The sequence below is a fragment of the Zootoca vivipara genome, chromosome 2, assembly GCF_965207765.1.
Source record: "Zootoca vivipara chromosome 2, rZooViv2.hap1.1, whole genome shotgun sequence".
In the NCBI taxonomy this organism is placed as follows: Eukaryota; Metazoa; Chordata; class Lepidosauria; order Squamata; family Lacertidae; genus Zootoca; species Zootoca vivipara.
In genome coordinates, this window is record NC_142584.1 from 56,530,482 (window position 1) to 56,551,258 (window position 20,777).

The following is a 20,777-nucleotide window of genomic DNA, read 5'->3' on the forward strand; positions in this document are numbered from 1 at the left end:
GGAGAGCAGGCGGGGGTGTGGCTGGTGCGCATCCTGGGGGCGTGGCGCATATCCTGGGGGCGGGGTGCGCCACCTGCAGGGGCGTGGCATGCACCCCGGGGCGTGTTGCGCTGCCTGCGGGGGCGTGGTGCCCAGCGGGGGAGGGGCGGCTGCAATGGCACCCCACCAGGATCGGGCTGCCGGGGGCAGTGCGCTCCCCGCCCCCCTCTTCCTCTGCCAGTGACTAGCCCACAGCTAAAGGCCTTTAAGTTAGCTCCTCCCTATATCTATATACTAGGGGCTGCACCTTTGCTTGCTTCGCTCACCCTTGGCACCTATTCTACCCCCTAGACACTGCCGACTTTACCCTAGACCTTGCCGCCACCACCCCAAGACCTGATTGATCACCCCACACTAACCCTTTAGACCTCCTGCTTTCCACCTTATGCCACTGCAGCAAAGCAAGTTGACGAGTCAGACCTCCACTTGTGATTTGGAATGGGCATTAGAATGGATAATTTCCCATAAAATTGGGAAAGATGTCATATTGTTTCTTAGCACACTCTGAGATTACGATCCTCACACACTTGAAACTGTGAGCCAGGGTTGGAATTCAAAGGCAACTTGTGCTCAGCTTGTAATGTACTTGCGATTTCTAGACTGGGGGATTTCATTCTCCCTGTTTCCAAAATTGGCATCATCACTAATGGAAATGTGTAAAATAGGATTATTACTTGCAGCCATGTGACAGTGACCGCTGCATTCCTTTACATTTAATCTCTCAAAGACAAGGAATTCAATTCAGCATAAATTCAAATGTAAATTGCATCTATCTTTTTTTAAAAAATGGTGAATTGATGCACTAAGAAGTGAAATACTGACAGTTGCAACCTGAAATCTGCTATCTTGTAGAGCTTCTTTAGGCCACAGACTTTAATTACAGGATTAGATACTATTTTTCACTTCCAACATCTGTCAAAGGATGTGTGCACTTGAGAGCAGAATTAAGGGCATACAGGCAGTTGAAAATCGAATGATTCATTCTGCTTGACTGAGCTACAAAGCTTTATATTCATGTATATTGTTAAGATGGTACCCAAATAGCACATAGCATTGGGTGGCATAATGAATATGGAAATAGCAGAGGTCAAGTCCAAATAGCCTCAAATCTAGGACTTTTTAAGAGTGTTTTTTTTAATGCCCACTCCTGCTTCAGATGTTGGCTCTCAGGAAAGTTGTAGAAAAATGTGTTCAATACACTGATAACACTCATCCCTGTATCATCAGCATATAGAAAACCTTGAGCTGCAAAGTCCCTAAGGATTCCTCAACTGCCAGGATTGTCTGGGGTTCGAAAAGAGAATATTAGGGAATGTTTGCTGATAATTCTCATGATTCAGCTACTCAAAGCTGCATAGTACCCTATACAGCTTAGGTACAAGCTATCTGAAAGATCGTATTCTTTGGGGCAGGCCCTTCTCTTGATCCTGTGACCCTCACAGGCATGCTTGGTGGGGACATGGGCGGAGGGGGCCTTTTTAGTAGCTGCCTCCAGACTTGGGGAATTCTTTCCTAGAGAAGGCTCTCTCCTTGCTGTCCTTCCACTGGCAGGTGAAGACTTCCCTGTTCTAACAGGCTTTTGGGAATTGGCAGCTTTTAATGAAAGGGCTGATGCTATGCTCTTTTTATTGTAATTTATTGTATGTTTAAACCAAATTTTATATATGTACTGTATATAGTTTTAATCCTATCAATGTTTTTCAATTATAGTTTTTTCCTTATGTTTTTAGCAGTTTTTGTTTTTATCTGTAAGCCATCTTGAGTCCCAACAGGGAAAAAGTTGGGGTAATAATAATAATAATAATAATACAGAAGACAAGCGAAGAGAAATGGCTTGGGGGAGCAAAGTAAATCAGTAGTTATATCCAACCTCCCCTAAGCATCATACCTAAGGTCAGGGCTTTTTCCCCAGCCAGAACTCACCAGGACTCATTTCTGGCACATCTCAGGTGGGCACCATTACCATTCTAAGAGAATGAGGAAGGAGTTCATGGTGAGTTCCGGCGCCTATTTTTCTAGAAAAATAGCCTTGCTTAAATCAAAGGGCGTGATGTGTCATCTGCATTGATCAACCACCAAAGTAAACAGTACTCATGTTCTTAAATGTGGTACTTTTGCATAAAGTCTATTTTACTACTTCCAATTATTACACAGCATAGTCCAACGCTTGACCTATCAAACTGGCATGTAGTTTCACGCAACCTGTGGTTCTGTAGAGAACATATACAAAGGCAATCTGGAGAGAAAGCCAGTTGCATCACAAACTGCCCTGCAGAGATACTCACGTCGTAAATGCTGGGTTATATTTTGCACCAAGGTAGTAGGAGTAAAGGTTGAACATTCCAATCATGAAGGCGAGAAACACCATGATGAAAATAACCATGAATTTGAAGATGTCTTTCACAGTCCTTCCCAAAGAGATCTGGAGAGGACCAAAACTTTCATTGGCTGGGAGGATGTATGCAATCCGGGAGAAGCTGAGTACCACTGCGATTGCATATAGTCCTTCTGATATGATCTGAGGATCTGAGGGAAGCCACTTGCTCCTGGCTAAAATGAAACACAAGAGGTGATATATATTGTTAATGCGAACAGAACTAAGGTTTAAGGGGAGGGTGAGAGGACCCTGCACATTGCAGTAGGAAGTCCCAAGATATGCTTTCTTTCACCAGGGGTTTCCTTTGGATTTCCTAGCTACTACTGTCTTCCCTTCTTACCCACTTCACTTTACCCTCCCAGTTTCTTCTATTACCTTTCATTACTGCAGTAGTTCATCTGCAAGATTTCCAGAACAAAACCGTGGGCTTCGGCCAAAGCAGAGGCACACTAAAGAATAACCATTAAACTAGAAGACTTCTGAAGGCCACCCTCTACAGTGGTACCTCGGGTTAAGAACTTAATTCGTTCTGGAGGTCCATTCTTAACCTGAAACTGTTCTTAACCTGAGGTACCACTTTAGCTAATGGGGCCTCACGCCGCCACCACATGATTTCTGTTCTCATCCTGAGGTAAAGTTCTTAACCCGAGGTACTACTTCTGGGTTAGCGGAGTCTGTAACCTGAAGCATCTGTAACCCGAGGTACCACTGTATAGGGAAGTTTTTAATGCTTAATGTCTCATTGTGTTTTTATGTTTTGTTGGAAGTTGCCCAGAGTGGCTGCAGCAACCCTGTCACAGGGGCCGAGTACAAATAATAAAAACATTATTATTATTATTATTACTATTATTATTAACAACTAGTATCACACTTCAGAAGATCAAGTTGCAGCCTCAACTGGCTGTGTCACAACACCATAATCTAGACCATAATCTTAGAAGATGTCTAAAAGTATGTATAAGAACACAGGATATTGCCTTGCAGTAATAATAATAATAATAATAATAATAATAATAATAATAATAATAATAATATTTTATTATTTGTACCCCACCCATCTGGCTGGGTTTCCCCAGCCACTCTGGGCGGCTTCCAACAAAAAATTTAAATACATTAAAATGTCACACATTAAAATCTTCCTTGAACAGGGCTGCCTTCAGATGTCTTCTAAATGTCAGGTAGTTCTTTATCTCTTTGACATCTGATATCAAGTCAGACCACTAGTCTGTCTAACTCAGTACTCTCTATAGCAGACATGCCAATGGCAGTTAAGACTGTGACAAATGTGCACTATCAGGGCCGGCCTGGGCTGGCCCAAGACACCTTGCTGATTGAGGCAAAGGACAAGATGGTACTCCCCGCCCCATTCTACAGATTTACTGGCAACAGAATCTTACTCCAACACTGCCAATGGGATAGTGTCCTCCATCACACCTGAGGCAGAAGGTTAAGAGTTTTTTGGGGGGAGGGGGGAAACTATATATCTCTACTCTCGTAACACTGAGGACTAGGTGGCAGGAGCGGCGGAGATCAGGAAGAACAGTCAAGGTGCTGCCGCCATTGCTCCCAACATCTGCCACATGAATCCATCACCTCACACTGCCTAATGGTAGGGATGGCCCTAGATCAGGGATACAGGGAAATCACAGCAGATCAGCCACGAGGTTAGAAACAGAGAGAAAGGATGGGCTCTTTTTATCAGCTACCAGAATGAAAAAAACATTGCAGATGACATTCCCCCTATAACTTACAGTGGTACCTCTAGTTACGAACTTAATTCATTCCGGAGGTCCGTTCTTAACCTGAAACTGTTCTTAACTAGAGGCACGCTTTTGCTAATGGGGCCTCCTCCTGCTGCTGCACCACCGGCACATGATTTGGGGCAAAGTTCTCAACTCGAGGTAACTCTTCCAGGTTAGCAGAGTTTTCAACCTGAAGCGTTTATAACCTGAGGCTTTTGTAACTCGAGGTACCACCACATTCCAATTTATATTATCTTTTTCCTTTACTTAATTTTTTCTTAATCTAGTGTAGTATTTAGAGGCTTCTGTTGTCATTTTCTTTCACTTAAATTTAGCAAATATGTTTACAAAAAGAAATGAGGAAACTCAGCCATCCAATACTATGATTATTCAGAACAAAGGGGCTGACTGAACTATTACAAACACACACACACACACACACACACACACACACACACACACACACACACACAAATTGTCTGAATTTCTATTTTTATGGTAACTAGTTTGATATTTTAGTATTTCCATTTTTGTGTAGAATTTTGTGAATCACATTACAGGAAAATCCTTTCTTGCTGGTTCACTTTGTTCTTCGGAATAACGCTGATTACACAGTAGCTCCACAAGAGGGAGCACGTACCCCACAATATGTAATAGCAGAAAGGTAAAATGGTCTAGCAGTGTCAAAAAAAGAATATACTGTAATGTAATCCATATGCATGCCCTGCTTAGTGACTGCTTTACTATGTATGTGCGCAAAGTTTATCCTGACAAATTTTCTTAGGGGAAATGCAAACTATTTCCAAGTGTTCTGCATGTGGGTGTTATAAGAAATCAGTGTTGCTCTTCTAAATTCAATAAAAGTACATTGTATCACATCACATCTGAATATTATTTCCTGTTCTGCAGGTCTTTTTCAGGCAACTGTAACAACAGAGCCCGGAACATGTATGGCTCAAAATTATGGCAACTTTGTGTGACAGAAGAAAAACATTTCAGTCTACTTTGGGTGACCCGGTCCTGAAACAACTACAATCCTGTTTCTACAATTGATGACAAAAATGCATTAACGCATCAAAATCTAAAACTCTAGAATGGATTATGGAGGCCCAAACAGATTCTGCTGTGCATTCCAAAGATGTATATTGGAATATAGGGGTTGAGATCAGGCAAAACCCAGGGACGCCTGCACACAAATCACCCCTTACATTTAAGGAGGCACTACAGACACAATTTGCAAGACTGAGGGGTGTAGTGCTTAACTCTCCACTTTCCCCTGCAACCTCCCAGGTGCTCTCCCCACCCCCACCCCCATGAAAGCTCTGCATGCATATTTGATATATCAGACAGGGAAAACAGCTTGGAAAGCAGGAAAAAAAAAATAAGGTTAAGCACCCCCTCTTTGTACCTGCATGCTTTTGCCTGCAAATCACCACCATCACTTTTACAACATGCTGCTGGGTTTCCAAATGCATGTTGGCCACTGATCATTCAGTTTTGGCCTCACTTGTATTTCCTCATCTGGAGGAATCTGTCTCAATACATTTTGACAACAAGCTCACAGTGTGGGAACGGTGCCTTGAATTGGGATTTTAGTTTTGTAAATCCTGATTCTGGAAATTGCCATCTGCCATCAGACCAGACAAAACTTTGATATATTTTTGTTTTAACCTAGTGCCCTTTTACTAAGGAGCTGCTGGCAGTCAGTGATAACTTTAGCCAAATGTTTCTTTTCCTTTCCCCCCTTTGAGAAATACTAAGGGGTCCTACCCTATCAGTGAGTCATATGCCATGGCTTCCCCAGGAGTTTCACCTGCTAAATGTACATATATATTATCAAGATGTGAATGCCTCGTTCACTCGGCCTCTTTTTCTTTGGGAACACAAAGCAGATCCCTTCATCTGTAGGTTCCCTTTTGTCTGGTGAACCTCGACAATACAGAGGTTCTTCTCCTGTGCGGCCTTGAAGTTGTTCATACAACTGCGTTCAGTTTGATCTCCATACAAATCTAGAATTTCATTTTAGAGCAGACTTGTCTGATTCTGTATTAGTCGTTTTAACAAACGGGCTCAAATGGACACATCTAATGAATAATTTGCAAACATTCCCCTGACGTTCAGGAGAAAAAACTTTGCTGCTTCTGCCTCTGGTAAAAACCTGAGCCGGAGCAACAAAAACATATTAAGTAACAACCCTCTCTTACCATATGTGAAGTAGGCAACCTGAGGAGGAAGGGTGACGTTATTGAGGTCATCAACGGGAACATACAGGTCCACGTATTGTTGTGCTTCTGATGCTTTGAGAAAAGCCATGAATCTGGCAGTGAAAGAAGCTACAAAGATCGACAGCATCCCAAAATCCAGCAGGTTCCAAAGATGCATGACGTATTCCCGCGGGCCTTCTTCCCAGATTTCTTTGCATTCGGACCATATCATACCTGGGGTGGGGGGGGGAAGGGGAGGGCAGACAAACTTGGCATCATGTCATCAGCAAGATTGGCAAAGTTGTGTCCCTCAAAATCCTCAGTCATGCCCTCAATGCCCAGGCAGCAGACATTGCAATAAACTTGCAAAAACACTGTCTCTCTGCCCCTCTCCTCTGAGCAACATGGCAAAGGCAGCATTTCTCCAACTCCACACAAAATGTGGTCCCTCCTGGAATGCAAAAGCCTAGTGGCCAGAGCAATCTATGTTCTCTTATAGCTGCCCTTCCCAATATTCACTGACTCTCAGTATAATAAATCGCAATCATCATCATCAACAATAGTTCTGTCAAGTGCTCAAAGCACTTTACGTACATTTTATAGCTGAAATCCCCACAATAACCCTGTAAGAGAAGTTAAATTAGGGTTGCCATATTTCAAGAAGTAAAATCCAGACATTTGCCGATTTCCCCAAATTCTCCCCAGATGCTAATTCCATCACTGGAATCCTGGACAGGTCCAGGAAAATCTGGACGTATGGCAATGCTAAGTTAAGTGGTGGTGGCTGGCCTAAGGCCACCTAGTGAGTTCATGGCAGAGGAAAAATTCAAACCAAGGACCTCACTCAGACTTCCTTTTGTGCCACATTTCTAGGCATAGGTCCATGCTTTAAAATGCCATGTCTGAGCACTTGGGTTGTTGTTTTGGACATGGCATTTCCCCCACAAAAGACCTGAAGGAGCGTCTCCACCTCCATCATTCTGCCCGGACACTGAGGTCCAGCACCGAGGGCCTTCTGGCGGTTCCCTCATTGCAAGAAGCCAAGTTGCAGGGAACTAGGCAGAGGGCCTTCTCGGTGGTGGCGCCTGCCCTGTGGAACTCCCTCCCAACAGATGTCAAAGAGCAAAACAACTACCAGACTTTTAGAAGACATCTGAAGGCAGCCCTATTAAGGAAGGCTTTTAATGTTTAATAGATTATTTTATTTCATTCTTCTGTTGGAAGCCGCCCAGAGTGGCTGGGGAAACCCAGCCAGATGGGCGGGGTATAGATAATAAATTATTATTATTATTATTATTATTATTATTATTATTATTATTATTATTATCTATACTGCTGAGTCAGAGTAACTGGCAATCCTCTGAAAACCCAGATTGCTGTTTATTCTGATTTTGGGTCAAAGCATGGGTTTTCCTGAGGAATGAGGCAGGTAAAAAAAAAAGACGAAGTGCTCAGACATGGAGCTTTAAAGTGTGGACCTGTGATTAGAAAGTGTGGGGCAAAAGATGGCTCATAGCCACTATGCTACACCAATATCAAATCTTGCAGCTTGATCACCTATAGGAACTGTAGTAATTCATTATTTTCCACCCAAAACTCAGCTAAGAAGAATTGTTAATGTCCCAATACCAGTTTTCACATCAAATGCAGTTTTTTTCATTGAAATTCAGTTCACTCTGCTTAATTCCAAATATCATCATCCTGACTGAGTGCGGTTTCATTTTTGATGTAATTGAGAAAATAATTGGGAGGAAACCAGAAAAAAACCTGTAGCAAGATATAAAATGTTATATTCTTTATCTAGGCTGCAGAGAGAGCTTGCACAGGTTGTGGGCAGTTCTTCTCAGAGAACAGTAGAGAAAATGGAATATATATTGGGGTGGGCAGAAAGGACAAACAAATAACCTGAATTTTCTTCACTTGTCATGCACCTGTTACCTAAAAAAGCATTCCTTTTTCAAAATACAGATCTTCTGGGAGGCATTTTAATATGATTTTTTTTTAAAAAAAAATTCATACTGTCATTCATGAATTTTTTACAGCTTGTCGCTTATTCACTTTCCCAAATCTAATATCCCACACAACTGTTGTTTAACGCACTTTCATTTGGGATGCACAAAGATTGCATATCTTTATTTGCACTGTAAATGAGCAGGCTTAGAGCCAGGAGATTCCATTGCCTGAAGGACGGTATTGGCTTTTGACAAATAGAACTCAGCTCCAATCTTCAAGGCAGAATTTGGAGCACCTCTGCAAGGGTGGGTTCCTTGGTTTCACAGAACCATTTCAACCTGGGGCAACCCAGGGGAAAACACGGGCCCACCTGCTGCCATGTCAGGTACAGTGCAGCAGATGTAGAAATTCGATTCAGGTATGCAAGCAGGTCCTGAGCGCTGCAGCCCTTTCTTCCTGCAGTTTCCAGGAGCTGGGATTCAGAAGCATGCTGCCTCCAACAGTAGAGGGGAAACAGAGTCATTGTGGTTAGTAGCCACGCAGCAGAGCAGAGTAGTAGAGCAGGTTCAATCCCCAGCATTGCCAGGGAGCTCTGAGAGAAACCCAGATTTTAAATTCTGCAGAGCCACTGCTAGTCTGTGTGCATAAAACTGAGCTACATGGTCTGACTAAGTATGAAGCTAATTCCTATCTTCCTAAGGAGGTACCCAGCACTTGCTATTCCCAATGGGACCTTTTCTCTCATTGCTAACAGCAGGCGTATAAACAGCCTCGGCCCAGTATACCTGAAGGAGCATCTCCACCCCCATTGTTCAACCTGGACACTGAGGTCCAGCGCCGAGGGCCTTCTGGTGGTTCCCTCACTGTCACAGGGAACCAGGCACAGGGAACCAGGCACAGGGCCTTCTCAGTAGTGGCGCCTGCCCTGTGGTACGCCCTCCCCTCAGATGTCAAGGAAATAAACAACTACCTGACTATTAGAAGATATCTGAAGGCAGCCCTGTTTGGGGAAGTTTTTTATGTTTGATGTTTTATTGTGTTTTTAATATTCTGTTGGGAGCCACCCAGAGTGGCTGGGGAAACCCAGCCGGATTGGGGGGGGTTAATAATAATAATAATAATAATAATAATAATAATAATAATAATAATAATTTTTAGGAGGGTGGATTCTGGTTGGGTCCATTGCAGGGGCAAAGAGCTACACTTCCTGCCAATACACAGTGGACCTAATCCAGTTTGGGCTTCTCCATATCACACCTGGTATTTATTTATAAAAAATACCACATCAAACCACAAGTGGGTTGACCTCCAGCCTAAGAAAGTGAAACAGCACCCAGTAAAGCAGCTGGCTGGGTGGGGGGGCTTTGTGCATTGTTTCTCCCATGTAAACTTTGTTCTCTCATGTCAGTGCTATCTGCTATGATCTTACTGATTTTCTCAGACTGCCATATAATTCACTGGGGAATTATAAGATCCATGCATTGGCACAATTTGGCTTGGAAAGATCAGGTGTATTATACAAGACCACCAAGGCTGTTTGGAAAAAGTAGAGACAGTCTTAGTGTTTGAGTTCCAAGATAATTTGCTTACCAATGGATAGCAAGAGAGAGGGCAGTCAATCATGTAGGCAAATGTTTTCTCCCCCATAGGACTTCAAGCACTGCTCAAAACAAATGCAACTGAGCTCAGCTACACTGTTTGTTATCAGCCCTCGAAAACATTCATAAAGCTGTATCAGAATTGGCAAGCTATTAAACAGAATGGTATAACTTCCTAGAAGCGTTTTAAATGAGAAAATCAAACAAAGCTCTTCTAGAAAGTCGGATAAAAATAAATAAGTGAATAAATCCAACATCATTATTCCAGAGCGTCTGGAGCAGGAGTGATAAAGATTTCTCTGATTATGAGCGGGGTACCAAAATCTTCACATGGATACACAGACAGGGCAGATACCAATTCACTTCTTTAGCCAACAGCCTCACCACTGGTTCTTCATGCCTTCCTCGTAATTCCTGTTGGCAATAGTCTTTTTTTAAACACCAAGGGTGGGGAATCTGTACCCCTCCTAGATGCTGTTGGCCTCCAAATCCCATTAGCCAAACTCCCATTAGCTCCCATTAGGCCAATGGTCAAAAAGAGTGGTAGCTGTAGCTCGACAACATCTGCAGGACACTACTTAGGTATCTCTGATGTAATGTTACTGTCAGGGGATGAAAGATTCCACAGAAAAGGCCCCTCTCAGAAGCATCTCTGAGCTCCAGCTTTTGGCCCTGACTTTTCTCTCTGCTCTTCACCTCCACCGGTCTGGGTCCCCTTGACCTACGAGAACAATAGGTGATAGCATTTCCACTTACCTAGAACCCATTTCATGATGAGCATTTCTGTCCATGAGAACTGTGTTGTTTTTACTCTAAATATTTGTTTGGGATGATCCATGGCAGTTTCATTGGGAAGCAGTTTGACTCCTTCAAATCGGTCTGAGGCATTCACTACTAAGAGTCCAAGGAAAATGGTGAAAGAAACGGCGTGCGCCACAAACTTCATGAAGGGGCTCCGGAGTGTCTGTCCCAGCTGAAGACAAAGGACATACAAAGCCATGAAGTCGACTACAACATTTATAACATATGAAAAGCAAGACTTTCTTTAGGTTTACATGTCACAATTTCAATGCCTGAAGGCGTTATTTAAGAGCAAGGCATAGATTTCTGTGGCATCTACTTCTAAGTAATGGATTTGAAACACAAATACTTTACTTGCAGGTATTCTAACACAGTCCTGCTGATAGTACCTACACACGTGTACATGTGAAATTTCCAAAATAAGGGTCGCCCAGAAGTTGTACTTATAAGTCATTACCTCCTGGGACCTAAAAGTAGGGTTGCCATATTTCAAAAGGTGAACATGTGAGTTTTTTTGTTTTTTTGCAAAGTTGTTGGGTTGTTTTTAGCTTTTTGGGGGGGGGGCAAAGTAGCAATTTATTTGCCATTTTTTAGCTATTTTTATTTTTAAAAGTGTCAAAAATGGCACTGTTGCCATGGGCTGCCATACGTCTGGACATTTTCCCCTGGACATTCCCCCCCCAGAAATCTTTTCCGATTTCTGCCCAGACACTGCTAAAGACAGCTGGATTCTGGATATGTCCAGGAAGTCACAAATGTGTGGCAACCCTATTAAAAGTATATATTAGAAGCCCTGAATCTAACAAAAGAAAGAATGTTAACGTATTCAGTACACTGAAAAGTCCAACAAAAATGCTAAAACAATATGGCATCAGTGTGCCTAAAATGGACACACATGCATTTGTTTCATGCACATCTCCCACCTGGGTGACGAACCAATGAAATTGCTTTAGGTGAACACCCTAAAAAGCTGGATTAAAAAACCTATCAAACAAACAGTATTAATTGTGCAATAATGCCAGAAGCTTCATCCCTAAACACTACATATGTGATCAACAATCCTTGTGTTCTGCCCATATCATGTGGAAAGGGAAGTGTGAGAAGGGTGGGTTTGATTTTAAGAGCAAAAACAGTGGATGGACTGGGGTGGCTAATTCCTCCTACTGTCTCTTCTGTATTTCTCAACAGGTACAAATGTCCCTGCACATTTTCCTCCTCAGTGAAACTTTAATATTAGAAGTGAGGTCACATGGGAAAAGGAAGGAAGGGTCATAACTCAGAGGTAGAACATCTGCCTTGCACACAGAAGGTCCCAGCATCAATCCCTGGCATATCCAGGTAGAGATGGGAGAGAAACCTGCCTGAAACCCTGGAGAATCACTGACAGTCAGTCTGGACAGTACTGAGCTACATGGACTAATGGTCTGGCTTCATATAAGGCAGCTTCCTTGGGGAGAGAAATTGCAGGTTACTAAGCCATGGACAAATGAGAGGATCTTATAGTCCTCACCCAAGTGTCCCTTTTTGCTGGCCTCCTATCTCTCTCTTTGTATGTGAGTGGGGTATATCTAGGATAAAACAAATTGATCCATAGCTGTTTTATCTACTTTGGTCCTTGCCCACTCCACCATATTGTAACAAATTTTCACTATGAAGTTTCAACATTTTAAAGTTTCAACTTTGCCAATAACCCTTACAACAATGTAATTGTTCAAGAGAGAAATATTATCTTTTAAAAAGAAGAAGAAAGAGAGAAAGAAATAAAAGACTACAAACAAATTTACAAACTTGTCACACTTCTGAAAAACCTAGGGGACATCATAAAGTCTTAAATGGTTTTCTCCAAATGTAAGATCAAAATCTGTTATCTTTATGCCAATATTTCCAAAGTGCTTCTATATTCACTTTAATCATATAAACAAAGGATTCTTTGAAGCCAGAACATCTCTTTTAAAGCTTAAAGCACACACAGATACTTTTGCCAGACCTGAAACTTAGCTTCCACAAGACTAACATAGCAAATTCACAAAATGTTGATATAATTGGAAGCACATTTTTGCATAAAGGTCCAAACACCTATGGATCGATATTCTCATATTGAGTACAGAAAATACTGTCCTGAGGAAAGTTTTTGAGAATTTTATATTACGTATAGGCTGGTTAATATTTTAAAAAACACCTTTCCTCTCATTTCAACACTGCTGGCCGTGAAAAGCCTGAAGGAACCCCCAAACTACCCTGCTTCCCCTATTTTAAGATGTAGTAATAAAATTAGCCATAGTAAGATTTTTAAGCATTCAAGGAATATAAGCCATACCCCGAAAATAAGACATAGTGATAGGCGCAGCAGCAATGCCACCTGCGGCAGGAGGAGGAGGAAAAAAATAAGACATCCCCGGAAAATAAGCCATAGTGGTGTTGTTGTTTTGAGGAAAAATAAATATAAGACGGTGACTTATTTTCGAAGAAACATGGTATAACATACATCCCTTTCTCCCTACAGCACACAACTTGTAAAATGTAAAACACCTCACTGAGATTTACCAAGCCCCGACGTTATCTGCCTTTAGGCACCTGTTTAAATTAAGACTAAGGAGGCCTTTGGTTGAATAATCTTTCTTGAATGGGTATAACTATGGTGCTTTGTTTTGGTTTTGGTTTTACAGTTTTCAGCTTTCTAGACTTTTCAGGTCCTATCTTAACTATTTTTATTTTGACAGTGGTTTACTGCATCTTGTGGTTTTGTTTTTATGTTATTGGAAATTTTAGTGTTGCGAGACAGCTTTATTCATATTTTTAAAAATAATAATCAGGGTGTGAGGGGTGTGTGTGTGCCCTTTTAGTAGCCACAACTGAAACTTCCCCATTTAGTGTGGGGAGGAAAAGTAGTTTTGCTTTTTTAACCTCATCTCCCTGTCCTAATACCTACTTTGTAGATATTACAAGCTGTTGTTGGGGGCTCAAGCAGGCTGTTTCTGCTTCTCCATATTCCTTTGCTCCCAAATTATAACCCTTAACATTCTGTAGCTTAGAGGCTGTCAGGCATAGGCAAACTCGGCCCTCCAGATATTTTGGAACTACAATTCCCACCACCCCTGACCACTGGTCCTGTTAGCTAGGGATGATGGGAGTTGTAGTCCCAAAACATCTGGAGGGCCAAGTTTGCCTATGCCTACTTTAGGCTCTGGATGGCACTGTCAAGCTCTTTATTGGACATTTTTTTAAAAAAACAACATTTAATTTACAAATGAATGCACTTTCATATACCTGGGGTGTGCCCTTAGTGTGCGGAGTCCGCTACCTTATTTTTTTGAATATTTCACTTCCAAAATGATAGGCATGGGACCACTTGGCTTTAGTATTGAGAGGGTATGGTGATGATACTTGCAGTGTGAACACTAATTGTGAAAAGTCAATCCAGTGATTAGAATTTATTCTAGCCAAGGTACTCTGGCTTCTTAGTTCATAACATTTGTTCTGCAGTATCTACCTACAACAATATAGGGAAGAACTGCTACTTTGCCCTAATGACTTTTTGTGTGTGTGTATGTGGTGGTGGTGGTGGGGATAACATTGACCCATTTGTCTAAGCAGCTATATGCAGAAGCAGCACATCTCTGGATTTGTGGAATCTGACACATGTCTACTCAGAATGCCCATTGACTTCAGTGGGAATTGTAGGTAAGTAGACACTGGATTGCAGCCTAAACCAGCAGAGACCCAGGTGTACCTTACACAATCAAAGTATTGCATGCATTGTCACTGACATAAGATGGCATAGAAACTCTTTTTAATATAACTGCTCTTCTCCAGTGATGTCAAAAAAATCCATGTTCTATCAGGGCTGCATCAATATTTTATTTTCTTTGTTAGTCTTATGAAAGCTGTAGAAATCGTCCTTGGAATGACAGCTTTCAAAACTTCATAAAAATATAATTTGTAGAAAGATAAATAATGCAGAACCTCAGACCTTCAGAATCATATCAACGCTTATCCCTTTTCCAAAACCTAATATTTTGGAGATCTCTCTAACTCATGTCTGTTCAGCTGGTGCTTGGGCATGAGTGGGTTAGCAGGTTTCAGTTACTGCCTGATTTTTGTTTCTGTTTTTTTTTCCATTTTGTTAAATGCAAACTATGCCTGTGTGATTACGACACCCAAAATGTTGCCTTCCAGATGCAGTCTGGCTCTAACTCCCATCAGAGGCGGTTTTAGGGCACCGCTGGGCGCTGCCCTGCAGGAGGCACCAAAACAATGCTGTAGAACAGAGTGCGAGAGGCACAAGGGATGGAGGCACATTGAATTTCAAGACCCCAAAGCATAGCTGCCAAGTCTCCCGTATTCCGGGGAAAAACCCCATTTTTCCAGCTGTTCTCAGCTGAAAAAACGGATTTTTTTGTTTCCCCCCGGTTTATTCTGGTGTGGTGGCCATTTTGGAACTGGGCGGAGCATGCTCAGAAGCGACTTTTGATGCTGCTCTGCCCAATTTCAAAATGGCTGCAGTGCGACTTCTGGCGTGGCGGCCATTTTGGAACTGGGCAGAGCAGCATCAAAAGTCGCTTCTGAGCATGCTCCGCCCAGTTCCAAAATGGCGGCAGTGCTACTTCCAGTCTGATCCCTTATTTTTCCGGCAGGAACTTGGCAGGTATGCCCCAAAAGTCTGCCACTGCTCCCATTAACCTCATGATCAGGGATCATGCGAGCTGTATTCCAGTAACATCTGGAGGGCACCATGTTACCTTCAGTGCCTTACAGTGTCACCTTCCTCATGTGACAGTTCTGCTAAATGTACTGCATGTGGCAGCTTGGGTTGATAGCAGTAATTAGGCCTAAGGGAGAGATACGAAACCTGCAGTCAACTATTTGTTCGGCTACCCAGCCTAAGGGGATATGCCTGTAGTAACAGCAGAAGCAAGGTTTCTTAGCTGATCCTTCTAAAATTGCATTCACACATGACCCCTAATAACTAGTAAAATTGGCATTATGCCATCCCTTATTTCCTATTTTCATTTGTGCTTTCCCCACCTGTCTCTAAATAGTGTTCTTCTCCTTCTCATCTCTAACACTTTGGGGAACAAATTTCAAAACAATTTTGGAGCTGGCTGGCTGGTTTCTTCCTATCCCTCTGTCACCCCACAGGAAACCCCTGAGACTTCCTTCTAGCCCTCTTGCAATTGCAATGTCAATATTTGTTTGTGGTCTTAGTTAAGCATCTGCACTGGCATCGAGCCCCACAGGAACAGTGTGTAAATAATGATAAACAAACATGCACCTTAACCAATCTGTACCTTGCTGCAGGGAGCGATCCAGTATGCTATGGCAAGGAATGGAAGGCCGATGGAGACTCCAAAAACAGCCAAGAATTTCACAGCCATGGACTGCTGGCGTAAGCCTGAGAGGTTTTCATACCACATGGTGAGCAACTGCTGCTGACAGTTGGGATGGGCAACAAACTGCAAGAGGAAAAATGAATGTAAGCATCGCCTGAAGAATATAAGAGCTGAGCAAGAAAGCAGGATGAGTCCCCTGACCACAGGGGTGACAAAGCTGTAAATATACAGAGAAACAGAGCCCTTTTTAAACATTCAAAGCTTGTAGCAAAGGCAGAGAACAAATCCCTGGAAAACTGAGAGATTAGGCCCATTCATTTAACACTCATCACCTACCGTGTTTCTCATATTATAAGACACGTCTTATATTTATTTTTTCCTCAAAAAAAACACACTATGGCTTATTTTCAAGGGATGTCTTATTTTTTTCCTCCTCCTCCTGCCGCGGCCGGCATTGCTGCTGCGCCTATCACTATGTCTTATTTTCGGGGTATGGCTTATATTCCTTGAATGCTTAAAAATCCTGCTATGGCTTATTTTATGGGTATGTCTTAAAATATGAGAAACAGGGTATGTCTTATCAGACAAAACATTGCTTGTTCCAAAAGTTTAAATCTAGGGTACTCCCAGACTGGAGTTTATTGTGGAACAGTATTCTTCATCCATACAAGTTTTTTGCAGCATCCACATAGCATTGTTAGCAACAAATTGCCAGTTACCTCCACTCCCCCAATTTAATTCTGATAAACCCTTTTTGCAGAAAATCCAACGAGTTATTTTTTAAAAAAACCCAACCTGTTGGCAATAATCCATTTGGAACATATGCAGCATCTACAATGACTTGTAAGCACCTCCACTATCTCTGCAGATTCTTCTCTTATATCCAAAAGTGATCAGTGTCAATAGCAACAGTTTAAATTGCCATCTCAGGATATATTCACCGTTCAAAAAGCCACAGTCCAAAAAAACACAAGTACTAAAGTATTCCCTTTATGACTGTATTTTCAGCTGCAATCCTGCTGTGTTCAGCTTTCAAAACACACTAAAACATCTCTTGTAGTGCTTCGCGGAAGAAGTCTGGTGTGAATGCTAATGTCAAGGAAGTTATCTTAGAAAGCTTTGTTGAAAAGCATCTAGATGACTAATGGCCATCACTCCATATCGCTGTAGTAAAATTCAGAAATTTCATTAGTTATGAATGCCTTTCCTTTTTTGTTTCCCGAATCCACTTTCAATTTTATTGATGGCTCCGTAGTCTGGTATTATAAGAGATGCACTTTCTGCATCTGGCATCTTCATTATACACTTTTCAGGTAAAGCTGAATGCAAGTCTCTTTACCCACCATATTTTTGTGATTTTAAGTCATTCTAAGTTGTAACCCATGCTGGGATCCCAGGGTTATAGGCAGGTAATAAACCAAAACACTACTACTGCTCTTCTTCCTCCTCTTAATTTCTACCAGTAATCAACTCAAAAGAGCAACATAGCCTGTAAGCAGAGAATGCACAGATTCATTAGCATGGAAGTCCCAAAATAGCTCACAAATTTTGCTAATAGAGCTGCAGGATGTGACCAGAATTTGAAGGGTTGAAAGGTGTCTAGAGTCCTGCCTTTCTATGGTTACTACTGGCATGCCTAGAACCTTGTCCTTATGGGACCAGTTCCGGGGCTTTCAATAAGGAGGACTTGGAGAATATCTAGTAAAAGATGGACAGAGGTCTATTGTTTTTATTCTGAGCTCATAATGCTGCCTTCTCAGAAGCTTGCGAAAGTCTACAATGCTGTGGTAGAAAGAATATTGCATCATTGTCAGAACATAATCATGGTTGTCATCGTCATTTTATTTGTACGCCACCTTTCCACAGTTAAAACAATGCTCAAGGCGGCTTACAATATGAAAAGATTTACATAATTACAAATGTAGCAAAGTAGTCATAAAAATAAATAAAACACATTAAAAACTACATAACCAAACTGAACAGTTTCCACATAAAAATAAATCAACAAAAAAGTTAACATCAGTAATATCAGCAACAACAGCAAAAACTCCCAACAAAACTTCCCCCAAAATATCCCTGTCCTTATGAGGCTTGTCAGGCCTCGCCCTGGGCCAGGTGGAGAGAGGCAGGAACAGGGCTCTCATTGACACAAATGGCCTTCATTGACACAAATACACAATTACATTGGGGGCACTTGAAATCAAATTATAAGAGGCTGCTCCAGTTTAGTGAGACATTCACAGAAAGCAGTTCATCATGTGTGTTGCCCCTCTGGTTTCACTATGCCATTTGTACCAGTTTGTGGTGAAACTGGTATATCCAACAGGTTACAAAGTAAATACCATGGTACCTTGGTTCTCAAACTTAATCCATTCTGGAAGTCCGTTCCAAAACCAAAGCGTCCCAAAACCAAGGCATGCTTTCCCATAAAAAGTGATGCAAAATCGATTGTTCCGTTCCAGACTTTTAAAAACAACCCCTAAAACAGCAATTTAACATGAATTTTACTATCTAACCAGACCACTGATCCATAAAATGAAAGCAATAAACAATGTACTACAGTCACACAATCAATCAATCAATCAGTAGCAGAACTGGGTTCCACGCAGTCACACAAAAAAAGAGCTGCAAAAGCAAAAACACAAAAAAGGGAGCAAAAACAGACAGACCTCAGTGTAACATTCAAAACGGAAGTGTGGCACTCAAAACAGAAGCGTAACACTAAAAATGGAGCACGTACGGCTTCCGAGAAAAGTTCGCAAAACGGAACGCTTACTTCTGGGTTTGTAGTGTTTGGGCTCCAAGCAGTTTGAGAACCAATGCGTTTGAGAACCAAGGGACCACTGTAACTAGAAATGAATGGGCACAGTCTACACACTCCCTCCTACATCCCCCAGCACCTATTTTTTGCAGGCATGTAAAATATATACACCTTATTTTCCCAGAGAATGTAGCAGTTGTTGTGTACTTGCAGCTCTGTCTACTCTTTGGGTTCCTACGGCAGTGTATCTTTTGGATTATGTTTTTCTACCTAACACATAGGTTGGGTGGGACAAGAGTAGGGGACAAATGAGAGCACAGTGGGAAGCTTGAAACCACAGTTGACCAGCCCTTGGCATTGGTCCCTAGTATCTCTCTGTCTAATATTTTCATTGGAACTTCAGAGTGTGGTGCTGATGTCAGCGTGCGCATAACTGTACCTCTTTTGTCCAGCACCAGATACAACTCATTTTCTTTGCCGGAAGAAGAACCATCATAAAAACCTCTGCGTGCTTTTCATTTTTCTTGTAGGCACAATGCAGACAATTAAATCAGCATTTAATCAAACCAATGCCAAAGGCAGTTAGAGTCCAAAATGTTTTGAACAAAGCAAACGAACTGTTTATTAGTTTAAATGTTAAAGCTCCTCCTGGAGGGGATATGACATCTCGCATTTAGGAATCATTAAATATTGTCTAATTTGAGCTCCAAAAGCAGGCTGAGGGTGTATATCTACAGCTGGAGAACTGTGAATGTCATTAAAACAGAGCATGACCTATATAACAATATAGAACAATGCAACAGAATAGTTATTATGTAATAGGGTTGAAAGAGATTACTTAATCGTAAGTAGTCTTCCATGAGCAATGGACAAGCTGTCTAGCAGCATAAGGCTAGGTGACTAGCTAACCATCAGCTGGGCTAGTACTTTCCCACAGGAATTGGACCACATTTGGTCCAGTGGAAATGGTTATTGAAATATTTATTGATTTTTTTAGTGCTGTTATTTATTGATTACCTGGTATACAATTTCCTTTGCAGGAAGCTGGAATCTATATGAGTGTCTTATTTAATCAAGGAAGGAAATACAGGATTTCCAGCTAGGATGTAGGGGTTGGAGGGTACCGGTACCTACAGTGAAGAATCAACAGGTAAGTGTGGTGCTTAACCCTGTCCTGGTCGGCTGATTCTGTCTGCAAATCTGACTGCAAATCACCTCTCTTTTAGACTCCATACCTTGCAGGCAGTGAGCCTAGGTCACCATCATCTCTGTTAATGTTTTTAAGCTGTAAAATTCTGGGTTTTCCCTCAAAAAGTAAGCCCAGGCTAACTAACAGCATCATACAAACACAATATTATGAAAAAGCACCCAAGCAATACAAACAATAAAAATGCTGCAATCAGCTAATAGAGCTGCATAGTCAATGCACAGGAAAAAATAGTTCTATGTCAAATTCAATAATATTAAATCAATAAGCGAGGGGATCTCTCTCTCTCTCTCTCTCTCTCTCTCTCTCTCTCTCTCTCTCTCTCTGTGGCACACACACAAACACACACACCATTTATATAACTCCACCAGTCAATGTTGTTAATGGGGACAAGTCCACCCTAAACACTAGCAGAATGTAGGAGAAGAATCAGGCACACCCTAATTAATGCAACGGTAGCAAATCTCTATGTGGGACAAGAAGCTACAGTTAGAACTAGATATGGAATAACTGATTGTTTCAAAATTGGGAAAGGAGTATGACAAGGCTGTATATTGTCTCCCTGCTTATTTAACTTATATGCAGAATTCATCATGTGAAAGGCTGGACTGGATGAATCCCAAGCCGGAATTAAGATTGCCAGAAGAAATATCAACAGCTTCAGATATGCAGATGACACAACCTTGATGGCAGAAAGTGAGGAGGAATTAAAGAACCTTTTAATGAGGGTGAAAGAGGAGAGCACAAAATATGGTCTAAAGCTCA

General features: G+C 41.7%; 1 protein-coding gene across 1 annotated transcript in view; it reads right to left on the reverse strand.

Annotated features, from left to right (window-relative positions):
* TRPC7 (transient receptor potential cation channel subfamily C member 7) overlaps positions 1-20,777 on the reverse strand; it is a 96,078-nt gene that overhangs the window by 20,697 nt on the left and 54,604 nt on the right. Inside the window, exons 3-6 of the mRNA XM_060271662.2 lie at positions 16,003-16,167; positions 10,670-10,886; positions 6,363-6,596; positions 2,325-2,589 (exon numbers count right to left, since the gene is read on the reverse strand). Coding sequence (XP_060127645.1) covers positions 2,325-2,589; positions 6,363-6,596; positions 10,670-10,886; positions 16,003-16,167 — 881 coding nt within the window. The remainder of the gene's footprint in view (positions 1-2,324; positions 2,590-6,362; positions 6,597-10,669; positions 10,887-16,002; positions 16,168-20,777) is intronic.